General features: G+C 36.4%; 1 protein-coding gene across 1 annotated transcript in view; it reads right to left on the bottom strand.

Annotated features, from left to right (window-relative positions):
- DCDC1 (doublecortin domain containing 1) overlaps nt 1–22,735 on the bottom strand; it is a 398,871-nt gene that overhangs the window by 152,085 nt on the left and 224,051 nt on the right. Inside the window, exons 16-18 of the mRNA XM_057748255.1 lie at nt 22,213–22,273; nt 8,512–8,646; nt 7,958–8,115 (exon numbers count right to left, since the gene is read on the bottom strand). Coding sequence (XP_057604238.1) covers nt 7,958–8,115; nt 8,512–8,646; nt 22,213–22,273 — 354 coding nt within the window. The remainder of the gene's footprint in view (nt 1–7,957; nt 8,116–8,511; nt 8,647–22,212; nt 22,274–22,735) is intronic.

The following is a 22,735-nucleotide window of genomic DNA, read 5'->3' as shown; positions in this document are numbered from 1 at the left end:
GATTTGTTTAGTATCTCTCTTCTCTGTTAGACTCTGTAGGGGCAGCTCTGTGAGGTGAGAAGGTGCACCTGTCTTTTCAGTATTGCATTCCCAGTGCTGAGGATAGTTCTTGGCATATAGAAAATGCTCAATAAGTAGTTGTACATTAATAAAGGATAAAAAAAGAGAGAGATGCAGAAATCAGAAAAAACATTGTAATAGTCAGGCTCAGTTTTGGATTGTCACATGTGTAGGTCCTAGGGCTACAGTCATCCAGCAGACAGTGAGGGTCTTGAAATGTATATATGAATGCTCAGATTAGTTCCCTCTCTAGTTTCTCATTTCCATTAATCACACTACTTCATTCATGCATTCACTCAGTCATTCATTCAACAACCTGGTATTGATTATCTACTATGTAACAGATATGTTCTGGCCCTGGAGGTACAAATGTGAATTTTAGAAAGTTTCTGCTGAAATGGAGTTTACATTCTAATGGGACGACTCAGACAGTAAATAAATATGTAATAGATGCCTTGAAAAAAAATAAAGCAGCAAAAGAAAGTGACAGAGTGTGAGCATGCTTGGCATGTCTGAAAGACTTCACGAAAGCCAGGCTGGATGGTGCAGAGGAAGGGAGGGGAGGATGATGTTCAGGGGTATGCCATGGGCCTTGAAAAGTAGGACCATGTAGCATATAGCAAAGACTTTGCTCTCACTCTAAAGGAAATAAAGAGCCATTGGCGTATTTGGAGCTGAGGACTCCCATGAACTGACTTATGAATATGAAGGTACCCCTCTGGCCATTTCACGGGGAATGGATTGTAGGGGAACAAGGGTAGAAGGAGATACACAAATTAGGAAGCTAACCTATGGGTTATTTTGACTGCTTGAACTCTGTTTGCAGTCCATATACTGTAATTCCATGTACTGTAACCTAATAATACCTCTACCACCTGTCTCCTCCTTGTCCATCCACATTACTCAAATTTAGAACTTCGTTACCTACTACCTTCACTATAATACTAGATAGACATTCTAGCTTGGGGGCTACAAATTTGAAGAATGTAGGAGTAGAGTTTCCTATTCATACCTTGAATAGCTTTTATAGTCTATATTGAGTGAAACAGAAAGATAAGTAGTACATTTTTTTAAAATGGAAATTAAGCAGCATAATTGAAGGTTGGGTACCTCATGGCAGTAAGTGAGAACAAAAACTAATCACAAAATGCTTACTTGAAAGCCTTTGATAATTTCTGATTTAATACACATTTATGGATATAAACCTATTCCTTTGGAATGCTTGATTTTGACTGTTTCAAAAAAGCAGGTGCAATTAGATTATTTGTTCACTTTATTTTAATTCACAGAGAACATGTGGGAATTAATTTTTAAATATACCAAAATGCAAACAGGTAACAATATCAGCCAAAATCAGGACATTAACTTTTCTAATTTAAAAAAAAAAGAATTATAAGCATATCTCTGCATCTCTAAAACACACAATAATGTCATGTTCTTAAATGCAACACCATACTCTTGTATATAGTATAAAAGAGCTAAAGGCTAATGCTTAAAGCTGAGCATTTCAACAGTGAAGAATGGTAATATAACCTAATATGAGATCTTATTCCTGGGAAGCTTAATTGGATTTAGTGACTATCAAAAGCAATTACTATATTTACATTTTGCCTTTACTGGTAAGAGTTCTAGAAATAAGAATTTGAGTGTGGCAATTTAAACAGTTCACTTTCCTGGAAAAGACAAAACCTATCTGTGCATTCACTGTCTCTACAAAATTTGTGTTGATATGTGATAAACAAAATGAGAAGGATGTTCTAATCAAATAAGATGGTTACAGATTACCATCAACTATATGCAAAACTACATAAATGATTTAATAGAGTAATAAATTGTATGCTATAACTACTCAAGAAAATCAGAATATGACTTTCAATTTTTAATGTTTTTTTATGTTATAATTATATAGACATGATCATTATTTGCCTGCTTAAAGGATTTCTTATTACTATTAACTTACCTTTCTCTGAAAAGCAGAAGACTATAATAGTTCTGTTAGCTAGTGCATCGCAAACCTGTTCCTAAGAGAGAAAAATCTTGTATGTGGGGAAAAGGCATGTCACTTCTTTCAAGCTTCATTTCGTCTATTCTATCAAGGGGAAAAAAAGCCTTATAAAAATTTACCAATGCGGTATAGTTTGGATTTATATTCTATTGGAAGGGTAAATTTAATAAAGTGAATACCAAATGCTCAGGGTTTATTCCATGCCGATTGTAGCCAGACAATTATATTAGAAGGATGGATTTCATAGCAATTGTAAATATGTGAATAAGGCTTTAAAACTGATTCAGGAATTACATTTTATAAATGAAGTTTTGATTTTAATTTAAACAATTCTCTTAGGGTATAATAACATTATTCAGAATGTTCTGGTATAATAACATTATTCAGAATGTTCTTTCATTATGATTGAAATAGTAGTGATACTTCAGGAAACCCTGGGACAGAAACACCTGTTTCTTATGATATTACTTCTCCTAATGATTACAATAATTTTATGCACTAGATTAACTTAAAATGTAGATATTACAATATTTTAAAGTTTAAAGTATTAGACAGAAACATCTTAAAAGTAGCAATGGAATATGTGCACCAAATATAGCATATCCTTACCTATTTTAGTCTGAATATTCCTACTAATAAAGCATTTAAATTAAAAATGCTTTTCATAATATATGTCAATTTTTGTCCTATTTCAAACATAATGTTATTATTAAAATTTTAAAAATAAACAATACATAAAAATTTTAAACTCAATAACAACTGTTAATGTTTTGATATATTTCCTTCAGGTCACCTGCCCATCTGGTTAGTTATCTATTTTTCTTTACCTTTTTTCTGTATAAAACTATGAAAACACTAAACATATTTTATTACTTGCTTTTTTATTAGTATCAAAACTCCTGAGACATTAAAGTACATTTTAAATGAAAAAAATCAAGGAATTTTGAAATATATGCTCTCTTTGGAAAGAGTGACGTACATGCCAAGTTGAGTCATGAAGAGAAATGTCAATGTGATCTGTGGCAGCTGCTTGCTTCCCTGGGAAGAAAGGGGCTGGTTAGGAGTACAGTAGCTAGCAAACCCCTCAGCGCTCCACAAAGTCACTAGTGGGAAAAGAACAAAGGCCTTTCCAATGCAACTAACACAGATGTGCCCAAAGGCAAACTGTCAGAAACAGTTAAGGTGACATCCACTCACAGTTCATTATTTCCTTCTCACAGGTCACTGGGTGACAAGCTGGGTCAGTGTGCTCTGTCGGCTGTCCCAGTCCTTCCCCACCCCCTATTCAATTTAAATAAGGGTAGAGGGCTCCATTGGATAAACTAATGTAAACAAACACATTCCAGACACTTTAAGATGCCAAAATATGGTATTTATTTTATTTTGGACCAAACTGAGACTTAAATGTACACACAACTTACTTTATCCAAGTAAGAAGAGAACCATATTTCTGTATCTCACTGATAGAGGAAGCAAAAATATTCTAAGCAAACAAAAAATATAACCTATCATGTACTAAGAACCGTACATGAAAGATCTAACACAGTAAAAGATTTTCCCTTCTCTTCAATGGAAAAAAGAATTTTTTCCACGTTAAAAAAAACTGATCAACAATTAGATGCCTGCTACAAATGTTTGTAATGTAAATTAAATGAAATGATTCTGTAGGTAACCTGGTTTGTGGTGATTGTTGTAAATTTTTTTAGGGAAATAATTCAAAATAATATACCAATCAAAATGGCAACAGTTTAATCAAATCTTTTATGATGTAATACACATAAAATTTTAGTAGTGACTTAACATGGCTACTCAATATGATGAAATTCTGTTATGAAATTAATACAGTAAAAACTACTAGGAATGAGGAATAAAACAGTGGTTAAGAGCATTGTCTATAGATCCAAGTGGATATGGGTTCAAATCCCATCTCCCCCATTAACCGGGACACATCTTGAAATCACTCTGTCTCAGTGGCTACATCTTTATAGATTATAAGAGTACCTCCACCATCAGGTTGTTATGACAAGTAAATCAATCTATCACATTGTTACAAGAATAAGTAAGTACTTAGAATAGCAGTTGGCATATGCTAAGTATTCAACAAATGACAGCTATTACCTGTCACCAAATTTAGTATATACAAAACGGAACTGAACAACCATTCAAGGTGTGAAATAACTTGGTTAATCATGACAAGTTATATTCATATTATCAGAAAAAGGATTTTTAAAATCTCAAATCCATTCAAGTGCAAGCCTCTAAATCAGTAAATCTAGACTACTGAATTCAACAAGAAATCAGCGGTTCAGTCTCCCTTAATATTTTCTACCTCTTATTTAGTCCTCACTGAAAGTTGCATATATTGACATATCTTTTATCATTCCCTTTCTAAACTGTTCCACCTTATTTAAAGGCTCCTTTCTAAGATAACCAGTCAAAATAATAGGCCCCATTTGAAAGGCTAAAGATTTGGAATAATCATTAAGAGGAGAACATGACTGATCAGGCAGAAGAATACAGAGGCTAAGAATAACCTTAAAGTACAGACAGGCCTGCCTTAAATTACTAGCTGGAAGGCTTTAACCAAGTAACTTAATCTCTCTGTGCCTAAATTTCCTTATCAGTAATACAGAGATTAATGCCTCTGTTTTACATATTGGAACAGACCAGGACAGTATGCGGCCTTCCTGTGACAGACCACTCCCCTGATGTCCTCTGCTTCAGTTCTTCTCTGAAGTACCTAGATAATAGTATCTGATGCACATTTCCTGAGCTGTTTTACAGATGGTAAAACCCTCCACCAAATGGAAGAGGTTAACTACTTGATGACCATAAGCACAGTAGCCCCCAGACCTACCAGAGCCTGAGGATTGATTATGTGACACGGCCCTCACCATCAACCAATCAGAGAATTGTGTACAAGCTGATCACATACTCTGCAACTCCCCTCACTCACCTGGCCTTTAAAAATATTTCCCTGAAACCCACTGTGTGTTCTGACTACTAGCTGTCCTGGACTCCTTGCTTGGTGCCCTGCAATAAATACTGCACTTTCCTTCACCACAACCCAGTCTCAGTAGATTGGCTTTACTGTGTGCAGGTGACTGGACCCACATTTGGTTCAGTAACAATTTCTCATAGGTTATTGGAAGATAATGCACATAAAACACTTAAGCAAAGTCAGTATATGTTATTAATAATCAAATGCTATCTTTCTTTTTCACATATTACTTGCCAGTAACTACCTATCTCTCTGTCTTTCCCCAAATTTGGCTACTTCTGATTCTCTCCTTCCTTGGCTACTTCTAAGGAAGTACATACATTCATATCTTCATATCTTTTTATTCTTTCCAATTATGTATTCTTTTTTTCAGACTATTTGCTCATTAATGTTTTCCCTGGTATTCTAAAATTCTATTTCTTTTTAAAATTTTCACAACTCATATTTCACATTATTTATTTTTTGCAGTGATTTTATTCTTTATTTCATAAAGCTATCATTAATATAAGCAAGACAATGTGAAGCCCTCATTTAAAGCTGTGATAATATAATGCACTGATTCTTTTATATTTGGAAAGCATGCAAACCTAACACGACAACCTAAGGTTCAAAGTAGTTGATATGCCAAGTTCAGTACCATGTCCTAATTTTGCCCAACAACTCCTTCCAAAATGGGAGGAAAGTAATTGCTCTAAGTACTAACTCTATACTCAAAATAACTTTGTTAAGGGACAGAAAGAGAACGAGAGAAACTGAAATTACACCTATTGTGGTAGATTGTGGGGGTGGAGAGGAGAATGCAGATAAATCCCTGTGGCTTTAAGAAAAAAAAAAAAAGAAAGAAAAAAAAGGCTGGAAAAATTGCTGTAGCCTGAGACACAACCCTGAGGAACACTCACTAAGAAAAGGGCCCTGGGAAATTTCTTATTAAAGAAAATCCAAAATATATTTACCAGTCAATTCCTATTGACTAAAAATCACAAATCAATACAACCCCCATTAAAAATTCTTTTCTATCCCTACTTGTTTCCAGAACATTTTCATAACTCTACCTATTGAGTGCTTACCACATTCCTGAAATTTACAGACATCTCATTTAATCCTAACAACTCAAACAGGTATTGTGGTATGTTAACTGTTATTAACAGCTTTGTTTGGGGTTTTTTTGCCTCACATGTCCTACTACTATATTTTTTCCTCTAAAGTTCCATCATCTACATTGCAACAGGGAAGATACAACAGAATACATTAGAAAAATCCCTAAACTACCCAAATCCCTCAACCTTCAAAAAAAGAAAAAGAAAAAAATTGCAGGCTGGGGAAGTCATAGGGAAGTAGGTGAATTATCACTGGGGTTCCTGTGCAGCGACCCACGGGGGCCAGCATGATACAAACACAAAAAACCCATATAGATTACAGAAATTTGAGAGCAAGAGGAAACTGTGCCTCCTTGAACAGAACCCAGGATAATGACAAGCCCCCAGCATTTCCTCAAGCATAGAGTAGAAATGGCTGCCGAGTGAGCCTAGAAAGGTAGGCCAACAACCACCTCATAAAACGGTATTTGAGTTTCTCAGCAACCCCAGTGTTTTATATGAAAATTTCAAAGACTGCTCCTAAGGGACTTATATTCTAGTGACCAGGATAGGGAGTGGCCTGGCTGCATAGCTGTGGCCTTTGATTATGTTGTGGAGCATCAGAGAGTTGAGAGCCTTATGTATGCCTGAAAAGCAAGTATGGGAGAGGAAGACCTGGACTCTGGTTTTCATATTGGTCCAGGACACCCCCATACTATATAATTCAGTAAGATACTAACTTGGTTATTTTGTTTGTGCCCCATCTTACTCAAAACAACAAAATCAAAGGATTTAAGAGATAAATTTTAGAGAGACAATAAATTAAAGAGTCACTTTTGTTATCAGGAAAAAAATATTCCCCTCCTGTCAAAATCTGAAGCAGGAATATGTAATTTAAGAATATAAGATAGCTTTTAATTGAAATAAAAAAGTTACATTGCACACTTTAAACTTACACAATGTTATAAGTCAACTATGTCTCAATGAAGATGAAAAAACTTTTTAAAAAAGAAATTTAAAGCTTTTTTTTTTCTTTTTTCATGTAATTGACATTTCTATCTACCATCAGAATATTTAAACTTAGGAATTATCTTGAACTTTACAGAGTATGATAAGAACTGATTACTTAAGAGTATGATTACTCCTTTAACAGTATTTCAATCAATAATTTCAAACAATTGCATATTAAAATTACAGTTTATAAAGTCACTTTGTGATTTACAACACCAAGCCCAACAAATAGTAATAAAAATAAACTTTAGTTTTCTGATTAAATAAAGAGGATCAGAGAAATACTTTCCATTTTCCAACCAAGGATGATCTTCAATTGGCCAGCAAAATCATTGATGTTAGTTTTATCCCAGCAATGTAATTATGTCACTTTGTTAAATTATCACTACTTAAGACCATCTATCATGCACCTATTCCCAGGTCTAAACATAGTATTCTCCTCATGGACCATGGAAAGGATGGTCTATGTGTGTGCCCTTCTTTAAGACCTTTTAGTATTTTCACTACTGGATATGTGCTCAGTACTACGTTACCCTAATTATATTATTTCAGAATATTTTAGTGAGATCCCAGGACAGGAACCCTTTCTGGGTATACTTATAAACAATACTGTACATCAGTCTTTTATGAAATACACATAAATGTCACCACTCTTCATCAGATGTGACCCGAAAACTACTGTGCTTAAAAGCCAAAGGGCTTTTGAGATATTTCAATAATCTTCAAGAAATCAATCTTACATGAAACTGAAGGAAAACATCGAATGTCATTGAGCAATAAAGCTCTGTTCCGTCAGTGCCCTACCTCTGAGCAGAAGCCTTAGGATGTTTCTCTTCCAGTTTCTTCACCAGTGCCACTGTCAGCTGCTCTGTCTCTCCAAGAGAACCTTCTGGCATTAAGTGGGTGTCTGAAGGCTCTGGCAGCTGCTTCAGACCAGGAATACTGGCACTTTTTTGCAGAACCTAATAAGTGAAATATATGAATCATGTAGCTAATTTTCGCTGAGTGGAAATATTTAAACTATATATGCCAAAAATTTAACACTACACTTTTCATGGTTCCTTCAGCCTTATCTAGCACATTGCTATGTGGCCAAAACAAAAGAAGGTAGTCCTAAGAAAAAGCTAGTGTGTCACCATCTATTTAATAAAATAATGTTTATATAGATTTACATATAGATGTTTATATAAATATAAATGTGCATATAGATGTTTGTATAATGTGTGTGATTTTAAATATCAATAACACTCACTTGTGACTTCGTTTTTGCCTCCTGAAAACAACCCAAACGTTTTTTCTCTTTTCAAAATACATTTTAGAGAACTATTCCTGTCTTGCCTCTGGCTCACTACACTGACCTCTTCTGCTAAGCTGCTGCCATGTTCCTGATGATCTGCAGTCCAGGCACCATGGTGAAGGTGATACTCTGTCTGGGTCACATCCACTTGTGCATTTAGCTCCTCTAGGTAGGTCAGAACAAACTGAGGATAAGCCTGTCAGAAAGGAAAAAAAGAAACAAAAAGTAATAGCAGCCTTATAAGCAATAGCCAAAAATCTATACACCTGGAATGATGGGAGGATAAATTAAATTATAGGAAAAAGGTCTGGCTAATAAGCTTTGTACTTTATGGTCAATTTCAGATCAAAATCAAGCCAAATAGCTTTCATATGAAGATTTCTAATTTGTTGTTTGATCTGATCAAGTTTAACTAGGTTGCTAAATATCAAAGCCATCTTATATATTGATAATAATGTCTAACATTTATTAAGTTATTTCTACATAGAAGGTATTATTGTAAATGCATTATGTACGTGTAACGTGCACCTGGTCTGTTCGGGGGGAATATTCAATTCTGCTCCAGAAGACCTGAAAACAAATAGGATGAATGAGACTCATTAGCTGCATTAAGCATAGGTAAGTAAGTTAGTAACCTGAGAAGTGTCAGACAGAATATGATTAGAGCATATGTCTATGAACATAGATAGAAAAGAGTAGAAAGACAAAATAGACACTTAATAGTCATGACTTACTAAATAAGAAGCAAAACAACAAATATTTGTGATACACTAGATATAAATGAAGCACATGAGATACACAATAATCATGAGATCTTTAACTGGACCCGCATTGCTGACTCTCATTTTGGATCCTCTGCTGGATAAAATCCACAACTGCCCACGGGCTACCTGGCAAGCACAGCTATAGGCCAAGTGTACTTGCTACCAGTTCTCTTCTGGAGCAAGTGTGTGTCACTGCCTTGCATACATTTCATCTGTTAGGCTGTCTTGCTCAAATTTCAACTCTGGTCCTTGTAACCACATCAGCAGCAGGGAAGGGTGATGCAACACAGAGAGAGGATATGTCGATACTGCAGAGATTCAGGTAAGGTGGCCCTTCCCCCTACCTGCACTTTGAGCATGTGAACCTAGCCCATCTCTCTTCACATACGTTTTACTTTGTGTTTAAAATTGATTTAATAAGTTGTGATCTGAACATTTTAATTTGGTCTATGCACCTTTCCGTTCCACGAACTCAAGGACAGCCTATCTAGGAGCATACTTGGAGTTCACCATTGCATCAAAGTAATTTCCCACATGACAACATATTTACATTTTATTCCTTACAACAGCCTTTTGAAATAGGTATGACTGTAGTTCCCATTTTAAAGATGAGGAAACAAACACAGGGAGGTTAAAGTAACTTGCTTATCCAGCTTGTTTACTAGTTCATAAAGCCTAGATATGCTGCCTTAAGTATTAAATAAACTTTTTTTTAAAAGTGTGGAACTAAAGTTTTAACAAAATAATATGAGATGGTATCCAGTGGATAATTAAAGAGTACTAAGATCTGCATATTATTTTAGAAAAAAGATATTAAATAACTTTAAACTTTGTTAGAAAATGTATAACTAAAGATGAATGTTCTAAAATTAGGTTGTGGTCGGAAGAGCAGAAAGAGAAATTAAGGAAACTCTCCCATTCACCATTGCAACAAAAAGAATAAAATACCTAGGAATAAAACTGCCTAAGGAGGCAAAAGATCTGTATGCAGAAAACTTTAAGACACTGATGAAAGAAATCAAAGATGACACAAACAGATGGAGGGACATACCATGTTCCTGGATTGGAAGAATCAACATAGTGAACATGACTGTACTACCCAAAGCAATTTACAGATTCAATGCAATCCCGATCAAATTACCCATGGCATTTTTCACAGAACTAGAGCAAGAAATCTTACGATTTGTATGGAAATGCAAAAGACCCCGATTAGCCAAAGCAATCTTGAGAAGGAAAGACAGAGCTGGAGGAATCAGGCTCCCTGACTTCAAACTATACTACAAGGCCATAGTGATCAAGACAGTATGGTACTGGCACAAAAACAGAAAGGAAGATCAATGGAATAGAATAGAGAACTCAGAAGTAAGCCCAAACACATATGGGCACCTTATCTTTGACAAAAGGAGGCACGAATATACAATGGAAAAAAGACAGCCTCTTCAATAAGTGGTGCTGGGAAAATTGGACAGCAACATGTAAAAGAATAAAATTAGCACAATTCCTAACACCATACACAGAAATAAACTCCAAATGGATTCAAGACCTACATGTAAGGCCAGGCACTATAAAACTCCTAGAGGAAAACATAGGCAGAACACTCTATGACATCCATCTAAGCAAGATCCTTTTTGACCCACCTCCTAGAATCATGGAAATTAAATCAAGAATAAACAAATGGGACCTCATGAAACTTAAAAGCTTTTGCACAGCAAAAGAAACCATAAACAAGACTAGAAGGCAACCCTCAGAATGGGAAAAAATAGTTGCCTATGAAACAACGGACAAAGGATTAACCTCCAAAATATACAAGCAGCTCATGCAGCTTAATACCAAAAAAGCAAATAACCCAATCCACAAATGGGCAGAAGACCTAAATAGACATTTCTCTAAAGAAGACATACAGATGGACAACAAACACAGGAAAAGATGCTCAACATCACTAATCATCAGAGAAATGCAAGTCAAAGCCACAATGAGGTATCACCTCACACCAATCAGAATGGCCATCATCACAAAATCTGGAAACAACAAATGTTGGAGAGGGTGTGGAGAAAAGGGAACTCTCCTGCACTGTTGGTGGGAATGTAAGTTGGTACAGCCACTATGGAAAACAATTTGGAGGTTCCTTAAAAAACTACAAATAGAACTACCATATGACCCAGTAATCCCACTGCTGGGCATATACCCAGAGAAAACCATAATCCGAAAAGAAACATGTACCATAATGTTTATTGCAGCACTATTTACAATAGCCAGGACATGGAAGCAACTGAAATGCCCATCAACAAATGAATGGATAAAGAAGATGTGGCATATATATATACAATGGAATATTACTCAGCTATAAAAAGGGATGAGATGGAGCTATAGGTAATGAGGTGGATAGACCTACAGTCTGTCATACACAGTGAAGTAAGTCAGAAAGAGAAAGACAAATATTGTATGCTAACTCACATATACGGAATCTAAAAATGGTACTGATGTACTTAGTGACAAGACAAGAACAAGGATGCAGATGCAGAGAATGGACTGGAGAACTCGAGGTTTGGGGGTGCGGGGGGTGAAGGGGAAGCTGAAACGAAGTGAGAGAGTAGCACAGACATATATATACTACCAACTGTAAAATAGATAGCCAGTGGGAAGCTGCTGTATAACAAAGGGAGTTCAACTCGAGGATGGATGATGCCTTAGAGGACTGGGACGGGGAGGGTGGGGGGGAGTCGAGGGAGGGAGGGAATACCGCGGTATGTGTATAAAAACAGATGATTGAACTTGGTGTACCCCCAAAAAAATAATAAATAAAGAAATAAAATTAAAAATAGTAAATGAAAAAATAAAATAAAATAAAATTAGGTTGTGGTGATGGATACAAAATACTGTGAATATACTGAAAAACACTGAACAGCACACTTCAAATAGGTGAATTGTATGGTATGTTAATTACATGTCAATAAAGCTATCTTTTAATGTAAGAGATTCAAGAAAAAATCAGAAATGCACAGTATACCTTATGAACAAGCAGAGGGAGAAAAGAGGCAGGGGATTCAGAAAAAGTCAGGAAGAAAGGTAAAAAATACAAATTAAAAAAACAGTAAATAGAAATTTTTGTTGAATAAATGACAAACAAAATTTTAATATGCATTCCCTTTGACTTAAACAAACACATACATACATTGCTCATTGCAGCATGGTTCCTACTTGTCTAAATGTGTATCATCAGGGAAACTTTAGGAGATAAAGTAGATGTGGATGTCAATATGGAGAGATGGCCACAATGTTATTGAATGGAAAAGATAGGTCACAAGGTTTTATATATAATTTATTTATACGCACATACGTATACATACATAATTAGATTTAATATATATGAGTACATATATATAATTAATATATAATTAATTATATATACATATAATTAATCAGAAACAATTGATGATAATCTTTGAGGAATAGGTTAGAGAGGTAATTTTGCTTATTCAGTTCTGAATTATTGGACGGTTTTTCATAACTAACATATACTACTTTTATTACTTAAGTGGAAACTACACTATACATGGCAATGTATGCATAATTTCTGAGAATATACTCAAAAACCTGCTTTTAGTGAATAACTCTGGGAAATAGGATTAAAGTTTGAGAGAAAGACTGTACTTCTCATTAGTATACTTTTTTCAAATATTAATTTTTACCACGTGCAGTTATACTTTTATTTAAAAATACTTTTTAAGAAGGCCCAATTTAAAACAGTAGCTTCACTGTATATACTAGTCATAAAATCTTGGAAAGAGATTTATGAATCACTAAGCTAACCCAAAACCATTACAAAAAGAAGTTTTATCTAAAAAAGTTAGGATTCTCATTTTAACTTGACGCTTGTGTCACATCTATTTCATTATATTATTTTCCCTTGTGTCAGTTCTTATTTTCTTAGAAATATCCAAGACAATTCAGCTGTTGTGTTAGTTTCTGCTGTACAGCAAAGTGAATCAGTTACATATACATATACCCACTCTTTTTTAGATTCTTTTCCCATATAGGTCATTACAGAGCATTAAATAGAGTTCCCTGTGCTATACAGTAGGTCCTAACTAATAAGTTATCTATTTTATATAGAATAGTGTGTATATGTCAATCCCAATCTCCCAATTTATCCCTTCCCCCACCCCAGTAACCATAAATTTGTTTTCTCTAGAGTCATTTGTGACTCTACTTCTGTTTTGTGAATAAGTTCATGTGTAACTTTTTTTTAGATTCCACATATAAGCAGTATCATATGATATTTGTCTTTGACTGACTTCATTTAGTATGGTAATCTCTAGGTCCATCCATGTTGCTGCAGATGGCATTATTTCATTCTTTTTTATGGCCAAGTAATATTCCACTATATATATATATACCACATCTTCTTTACACCTGGAATCTTTTCAACTGTATCTCCTCTTGGTCAGCGCATGATCAGGCATATTTTTTTTAAAGTGTTTCTTTTTTTTCTCTTCATTATAAATGTTTTTTATGGAAAATAGAAAATATAGAAAAACTCAAAGAAAATAATTATCCATTCTCCTACCACCTGTTCTATGTATAAAATTCCAATTTTTACACACACACACATTTGATATAACATAAATAATATTGTCTTCTTACCTGATTTTACTCAAATCATGATATTACCATTTTTCTCTACATTATTTGTAATGCCCATATGGTACTATATCCATAATAAAAACATACCATAACATATTTATAAACCTCACTGTTGATTACTTAACCCATTTTCAATTTTCACTATTATAAACAATGCTCTAACGAACATCCTAAAAGATACACTGATTCCATGGGTGAAGTTGCTGTAAGTAGAATTTCTGAGTCAAAAGGAATATGTATTTGTTTACAGATTTTGGTAAAACTGACCCTCAGAAATATTGTACCAGTCTCCTAGACGGCCCCCAATGTCCCATACCTCCTGGTACTCATACCCTGAGTTGTCCCCTCCCGTGTTATACCAGCATAGGTCTATATGACCAAAGAAGATGGCAGAAATGGCGTTAGGTTACTTCTAAGATTAGTTTGTGAGAAACAGTACAGCTTCCATTTCATCTTCTTCCTCTCTTGCTCTCTTGGATCACTAGCTGACGATGTGAACAGCACTACAGAGAAGCCCGTGTGCCACTGAAGCCTCTGGACAATGTAAGTGTGCTTAGAGGCAGATTTTCCAGCCTGGTCAAGCCTCACATGAGTGCAGCCCCCACTGACACCTTGACTGCAGCCTCATGAGAGACTCTGAGTTAGAACTACCCAACGAAACCACCCCCGGATTCCCCCACAGAGACTGTGAGAGAGTAAAGGTTTGCTGTTTTAAGTTACTATGTTTGGGGGTAATTCGTTACATAGCAACAGATAACTAATACCAATGAAATACAAAAAAAAAAAAAAAAGGAATGAGTATGTTTGTTTTCTCACATCTTCATCAACACTGGATAGTCCTAGTTTTGTATCTCCTCATCATTAATAGGGAGAAAATACTATCTCATTGCTTATATTTATTTAATTCCTAGTGAAGCTGAACTTTATACTTGGTTTGACTCTTTTAATTTTTCTTCTGTCATGTATTGCTGTATCAGGCTTATTATATATTAAAAGTATTATCCCATTCTCTGATATTTATATTGCAAAGGTTTTTCCCTATTTGTCGTATTTTCCTATTCACTTTTGCAATGCTAAATAGATTTAGAAGGTTTTAAATTTTTTATATACTCAGAGCCATTAGTCTTTTCCTTTATGGATTCTTTCCTTGTCTGCATGCACAGAAAGATGTCTACTCACCACTACCCTGGGTTAGATGCTTTAATGCATGCTTTCTCCTAGATATTTTATAGCTCCATGTTTAAGTTAGTCTTTAACTGAAACTGGTAAATTGTATAAAGAAAGTAAACTAACTTTTTGCAAATGCATGCAGATGTGGTTAACTTTAAAAATAAAACAAAAGAAAAAAATTATCCAAGTAAAAACAATATAACAAAATGCAATATGTATTTACATTTCTTCATTATTATTACCATTAATAGCTACAAATGATCTTTTAGCCAGAATTGATATGCCAGTATCTATCGATAGGCCAGAATCTGTGCAATGTATTCAAAATATTAGTATTAATAACTATATTTTGCAGACAAATAATGTGAAGCACAGAAAGGTTAAGCGACTTGCCTAAGGCCACACAGCAAATAAGTGGTAGCCAAGATTAGCTATTAATATCCTAACACAGTAGTTCTTTCTTTTTTTAATGAATGGAATGAGTTCCATTTGTGATCCAGCTGCAAATAATTATCAAATTATCCTCACTTTAGCCTTAACTAGATGGATAGTTTTGGCTGTAACTAGATTTAGATCTAACCAAATATCTAAGTCTCTAAAAGAATGAAATGCCTCATTAATGAATAGTTTTGCTCTGTGAACCTAGAATAATTGTAATTTCAAAAAATCAGTAATCGTGTTTGTGAATGGAACACTACAAATTTTAGAATCAAAATTCTCTTAAAAATAATTTGTGTTTGAAACACAAAATATGTTACTTGCTATCAGTAGAAATATGAAAAATTAGAAAATTATAAGTTGAAAGAAAAGGAGAGGTATAAAGGGCAACAGAGTAGAAGTGGATGTTTAGGTACCCGAATTCTGAAAGAGAAAAGAATACACTTAAACCTTGGTCCTGCTCCTCTATGTCTGTTGGCGGGAAGGGCAATACTTATGAGACGTTAATTATGCTGCTGGGCAACAGGCGTCAGCTCTATTCAGGTGTGTCCCAGAATGAGGTCGTCACGCGCAGGTACAGGCCAAGGAGCTGGAGGTATATTTTGGTACCGTCTCAAAATTCTACTTTTTTTTTTTAACCAAGATGTACAAGCTTTGGTCTTTCTGTGACTCCTTCTCCAACAACCCGGAACGTCACTCTGAGTGAGTAACGTAGCGGGGTCAGGAAGGAGATAAGGAGAAAGCTGGGGTGAATCTCAGAATGACGTTAAAGGGAATTATTAAAGTGCTTTGACATTTGATAACTATGTCAAAACTCCCACTTAGGTACAGAGCTGAAAGTGTATAGTCCTGGTTGAGTTAGTGAATGGGGTTGGGATTTTAGCTAGTATGCCGACAACAAATAACTACTCAGGGAAATGCTGTGATGGTAATGTTTAAACTTAAATTGTATAAAATGCTCCAAACTGCTAAAATGATGCAAGTTGCCATGGAATAACGGCTCAACTTCTAGAACACTAGAGAAATAAATGTACTATGTTTATTATTGAGGGCCCAATAAGGAGACAGCAACTCACTAGTAGTTTGATCAGGAAAGTGTAACATAAACGATTGGTAACAGAGGATTATAGTGACAGGAAACTGGTTAGTAAGAGTTAAAGAAAACAGTAAAGAATATATGAACAGCAGATATGGGGGGCCCAGTATTCCTAGGCCTGAGACAGAATGCCCAGGGAGGAGGCCTGACCCGAGGCTGAGATCCAGACCACAGTGAGGGCACGGTTGTTGCTCACTAGATGTTGAAGAAGTCCCCGAGGGAGTGCACCAGCGGGATTCGCTGCTAATGTGCCTTTGGAGCATCAGGGGAAGCCATCCACAGGGAGGTGCCTAGCTGACAGCACTTCACTAGAAAACCATTCACCAGGAATATGCTCAAGGAAACCATTCACAAGAAGGCGCCCACTGGCACCACTCTGCTGTGAAGCCGCCCAAGGCAGGTGCCAAGCAATGAATGTGGATCTGGCACTTGAGGGAATAAATTGATAACTACCATGCTATGTGTTACAGGTTGAATTATGTCCCCTGCAAAAAGTACCTTGAAGTCCTAACCCTTGGTGCCTGTAAATGTGACCTTATTTAGAAATAAGATCTCTGCAGATGTAATCAAATTAATATTAGGTCATTAGGATGGGCTCTAATCCAATATGACTGGTATCCTTATTAGAAGAGATCAACTTGAACATGGACACACACAGAGGAAAATGCCATGTGAAGACTCAGACATGGAGGGAGGGAGCCATGTGAAGGTGGAGGCAGAGATTGGAATTATGACGCCACAAATCAAGGAATGTCTGGGAGTATCAGAAGATGGAAGAGGCAAGGAAGGATCTTTTCCTAGAGGATTTGGATGGAGCACAGCACCGCCAAACACCTTGATTTCAGACTTCTAGGCTCCAGAACTGTGAAAGAAAATATCTCTGTTGTTTTAAGCCATCCAGTTTGTGCTACTTTCTATAACAGCCCTGCAAAATTAATACACCATGTATTTTAAGTTTGATTCATCTGAGTTAGCATTTCTGAAATCATGATGGTGGGATTCTGAGGCAAACACTAACAGATACCATGTGATTAGTCTAATTTTTTTGGATATGTGTATCGCACCTCCAGCTTTTTTTTGATTTCCATTTGCATGCAATATCTTTTTCCATCCCCTCACTTTCAGTCTGTATGTGTCCCTAGGTCTGAAGTGAGTCTCTTGTAGACAGCATATATATGAGTCTTGTTTTTGTATCCATTCAGCCAGTCTGTGTCTTTTGGTTGGTGCATTTAGTCCATTTACATTCAAGGTAATTATTGATATGTATGTTCCTATTACCATTTTCTTAATTGTTTTGCTTTTGTTTTTGTTAAGTCCTTTTCTTCTCTTATGTTTCCCGCTTAGGGAAGTTCGTTCAGCATTTGTTGTAGGGCTGGTTTGGTGGTGCTGAATTCTCTTAGTTGTTGCCTGCCTATAAAGCTTTTGATTTCTCCACCAAATCCGAATGAGATCCTTGCTGGGTAGAGTGTTATTGGTTGTAGGTTCTTCCCTTTCATCACTTGAAATATATCATGCCACTCCCTTCTGGCTTGCAGAGTTTCTGCTGAGAAATCAGCTGTTACCCTTATGGGAGTTCCCTTGTATGTTGTCATTTTTCCCTTGTTGCTTTTAATAACTTTTCTCTGTCTTTAATTTTTGTCAATTTTTTTGACTACTATATGTCTTGGCATGTTTCTCCTTGGGTTTATCCTGACTGGGACCCTCTGCGCTTCCTGGACTTGGGTAGCTATTTCCTTTCCCATGTTAGGGAAGTTTTCAACTATAACCTCTTCCAATATTTTCTTGGGTCCTTTCTCTCTCTCTTCTCCTTCTGGGACCTCTATAATGTGAATGTTGATGCATTTAACATTGTACCAGAAGTCTCTTAGGCTGTCTTCAGTTCTTTTCATTCTTTTTTTTTTTTAATAAATTTATTTATTTATTTATTTTATTGGCTGTGTTGGGTCTTTTTTGCTGTGCATGGGCTTTCTTTTTAGTTGCAGTGAGTGGGGGCTACTCTTCATTGTGGCGCGCAGGCTCCTCATTGCCGTGGCTTCTCTTGTTGCGGAGCACAGGCTCTAGGCACGTGGGCTTCAGTAGTTGCAGCACATGGGCTCAACAGTTGTGGCTCACGGGCTCTAAAGCTCAGGCTCAATAGTTGTGGCGCACGGGCTTAGTTGCTCTGTGGCATGTGGGATCTTCCTGGAGCAGGACTCGAACCCATGTCCCCTGCATTGGCAGGCGGATTCTCAACCACTGCACCACCTAGGAAGCCCTTCATTCTTTTTTCTTTATGCTTTTCTGCATCAGTGATTATTACCATTCTGTCTTCCAGGTCACTTATTCACCCTTCAGCCTCAGTTAATCTGCTATTGGTTCCTTCTAGTTTATTTTTCATTTCCGTTATTGTGTTGCATATCTCTGTTTGTTTGTTCTTTAATTCTTCTAGGTCTTTGGTAAACTTTTCTTGCAACTTTTTGATCTTTGCATCCAGTCTTTTTTCAAAGTCCTGGATCATCTTCACCATCATTATTCTGAATTCTTTTTCTGGAAGGGTGCCTACCTCCTCTTCATTTAGTTGTTTTTCTGGGGTTTTATCTTGTCTCTTCACCTGGTACAAAGTTTTCTGCCTTTTCATTTTCTCTGTCTTTCTGTGGCTGTGGTTTTCAGTTCCACAAAATGAAATACTGCTGATACTGCTTGATACTGCTGTCTGCTCTCTTGTGGAGGAAGCTATCTAGGAGGCTGATGCCTGCTTCCTGATGGGAGGGACTGATGGTAGGTTGGGCTGGGTAGGCAGAGCTCAGTAAAACTTTAATCTGCTTATCTGCCAATGGGTGGGGCTGTGTTCCCACCTTGTTGGTTGTTTGGCCTGAGGCGACCCAGCACTGGAGCTTACAGGCTCTTTGGTGGGGCTAATGGTGGACTCTGGGAGGGCTAACGCCAATGAGCACTTCCTAGAACCCAGTGTCCAGTGTCCCTGTCTCCTCGGTGAGCCACAGCTACCCCCCACCTCTGCAGGCAACCCTCCAACACCAGCAGGTAGGGCTGGTTCAGTCTCCTATGGGGTCACTGCTCCTTCAGCCAGGGCCTGGTGAGTACACTATTTTTTGTGTGCCCTCCAAGAGTGGAGTCTCTGTTTCCCCCAGTCCTGCAGATATCTGCACTCCCATGTTTACTGCAACATCACTCACAATAGCCAAGATATGAAAGCAACCTAGGTGTCCATCAATGGGTGAACAAATAAAGAAAAAAGCACAGGCAGTACTACTGGACATCAGTCTTAGCAATATTCTTTGAATATATCTCCTCAGGCAAGGGAAACAAATGCAAAAATAAATAAATGGGACTACATCTAACTAAAAAGCTTTTGTACAGTGAAGGAAACCATCAACAAATTGAAAAAAAATACTGAATGGGAGAAGACATCTGCAAATGATATATCAAATAAGAGGTTAATGTCCAAAATATATAAAGAACTCACACAACTTAATATTAAAAAAAGACAATTCAACTAAAAAATGGACAGTGGACCTGAAAAGACATTTTTTCCAAGGAAGACATACAGATGGCCAACAGACACATAAAACGATGATCAGCATCACTAATCATCAGGGAAATGCAAATCAAAATTACAATAGAATGTCACCCCACATCTGTCAGAATGGTTATTCTCAAAAAGACAACAAATAACAAGTGATGGTTAGGATGTGGAGAAAAGGGTACCCTCATGCACTGTTGGTGGAAATGCAAATTGGTGCAGCCACTGTGGAAAACAGTATGGAGGTTCCTCAAAAAATTAAAAATAGAACTACCATATAATCCAGCAAGTCCACTTCCAGGTACCTTTCCAAAGAAAAACAAAATACTAATTCAAAAAAATATATGCTCCCCTATGCTCACTGCAGCATTATTCACACAGCCAAGACATGGAAGCAACCTAAGTGCTCACTGATAGATGAACAGATAAAGAACACACACACACACACACACACACACACACACACACACACACACAGTGGAATCTTAGCCACAAAAAAGAAGGAAACCTTGCCATTTGTGACAATATGTATGAACCTAGAGGGTATTATACTAAGCGAAATAATTCATACATAGAAAGACAAATATCATGTTTTCATTAATATGTGTTATCTATAAAACAAAACAAATGAACAAGCATAACAAAACAGAAACAGAGTCATAGGCACAGAGAACAAACAGGTGGTTGCCAGAGGAGGGTGGGGAGAATGAGGGAAGTAGGTGAGGGGGACTAAGCGGTACAAACTTCCAGTGACAAAATAAGTGAGTCACAGGTATGAAATGTAGAGTGTGAGGAATGCAGTCAATAATAACACAGTATCTTTGTGTGGCGACAGGTGGTAACTAGACACACGGTGGCAATCATTTTGTAATGTACAGAAATATGAAATCACTATGTTTTGCACCAGGAACTGACACAGGGTTGTGGTCAATTATACTTCAAACACCAGCAAACAAGCAAACTCATAGGAAAAGAGATCAGATTTGCAGTTACCAGAAGCGGGGAGTGGGGGGAGGGGGAATTGAAGGAAGGTGGTCAAAAGGTACACGCTTCCAATTATAAGGTAAATAAGTACTAGGGATTTAATGCACAATATGATAATTATAATTTACACGACTGTTTGTTACATATGAAACTTGTTAAACTTCCCTTCTCATCACAAGGAAAAACTTTGTTCTTTTGTATCTACATGAGATGATGGATGTTCACTAAACTCACTGCAGGAATCATTTCATGATGTATGTAAGTCAAATCAATACGCTGTACACCTTACACTTATACAGTGCTGTATATCAACTATATATCAATAAAACTGGAAAGAAAGTGAATAAAATGAGATACCATTTATGGCCTACCAGAAAAAAAATGTGGTGCACACACAAACACACATACACACCAGAATATTATTAACCCATGATAAAGAAGGAAATTTTGCCATTTGTGACAACATGGATGAAGTTTGAGGGCATTATGCTGAGTGAGATGTCAGACAGAGAAAGACAAATACTGTATGATATCGTATGTGGAATCTGAAAAAACTGAACTCAAAGAAACAGCGAAGAATGGTGGTTACCAGGGCCTGGGGGGTGGAGGAATTAGGAAGATGTTGTTTAAGGGCACAAACTTGCAATTAGTAGATAAATAAGTTCTAGAGAGCTAATGCACAGCATAGTGATTATAGTCCACAAAAAAGAAACGATAATTATGTGACATGATAGAGGTGTTAGCTAATGCTACAGGGTAATCGTATTGCAATATATATGTAACAAATCAACACATTGTACACCTTAAACCTACACAATGTTAGATGTCAATTACAGCTCAATTTTTAAAAATAATAAATTTATTTTAAAAGTAGAAGGAAGGAAACTCATACGCCAAAATGCTGGGTTGTATTATAGCAATGAATTGGAGAAAATTATATTTGGCTTTGGAAAACTTGTTTTAAAGTCAAGCAAAACCTCAGAGGAAGGTGTCAAGTTAAACTGAGTTAAATTCTAAATTTCTGGGAACAGAGTGAAATCACTTCTTCAGAATAAGCATTTCTTGCTCTCAACAATAGACAGTGCATTTTATAAGAATCTGAAAAAAGAAAAAATTAGGAATAAAGCTGTGGCCTATAGTCCTTACCTTAGAATAAATGCAACCATCAGTTCCAAACACCCACTTCTGAGCATCATCTCCTTTATGTCTGTAACGAAAATGTAATTTAGAGATTGACAACTTTTCTCCACCCCAAACCTTTTTGTAGGTTTCAAGTAGAAGTATCATTTTCCACACAGCCTGGCAGGAGGACTGCACACCTTCTAAGGATTCTACCATTCTACTACCATTACTGCTACCTCAGCAGCTAAAGCCTTTCCTAAGACAGCTGATATCTTTGGTACACAAAGTGTGCACGCGCGCGTGTGTGTGTGTCTGTGTGTGTGTGTGTGCGTGTGTGTGTGTAACCAATGGCAACAGTGATTAACATTTTTAGAGAATAAATAGGATCAATAAGATTATAGAAATTTCCATCTCCAAAAATGATCCTCTGTGAGACAGAAAGAGGAGAGCTTAATCAAATACAAGGATTAAGAGGATGGATTGGAAAACGATACCATGGAAAATTAGGAACCTCAGGCACCTGTTTCTGAAACAACCAGGAAATTTT

This window comes from Hippopotamus amphibius, chromosome 9 (genome assembly GCF_030028045.1).
Source record: "Hippopotamus amphibius kiboko isolate mHipAmp2 chromosome 9, mHipAmp2.hap2, whole genome shotgun sequence".
NCBI classification, from domain to species: Eukaryota; Metazoa; Chordata; class Mammalia; order Artiodactyla; family Hippopotamidae; genus Hippopotamus; species Hippopotamus amphibius.
Note: the sequence above shows the minus strand (reverse complement) of the source record. Positions and strands in the feature narration are given on the sequence as shown.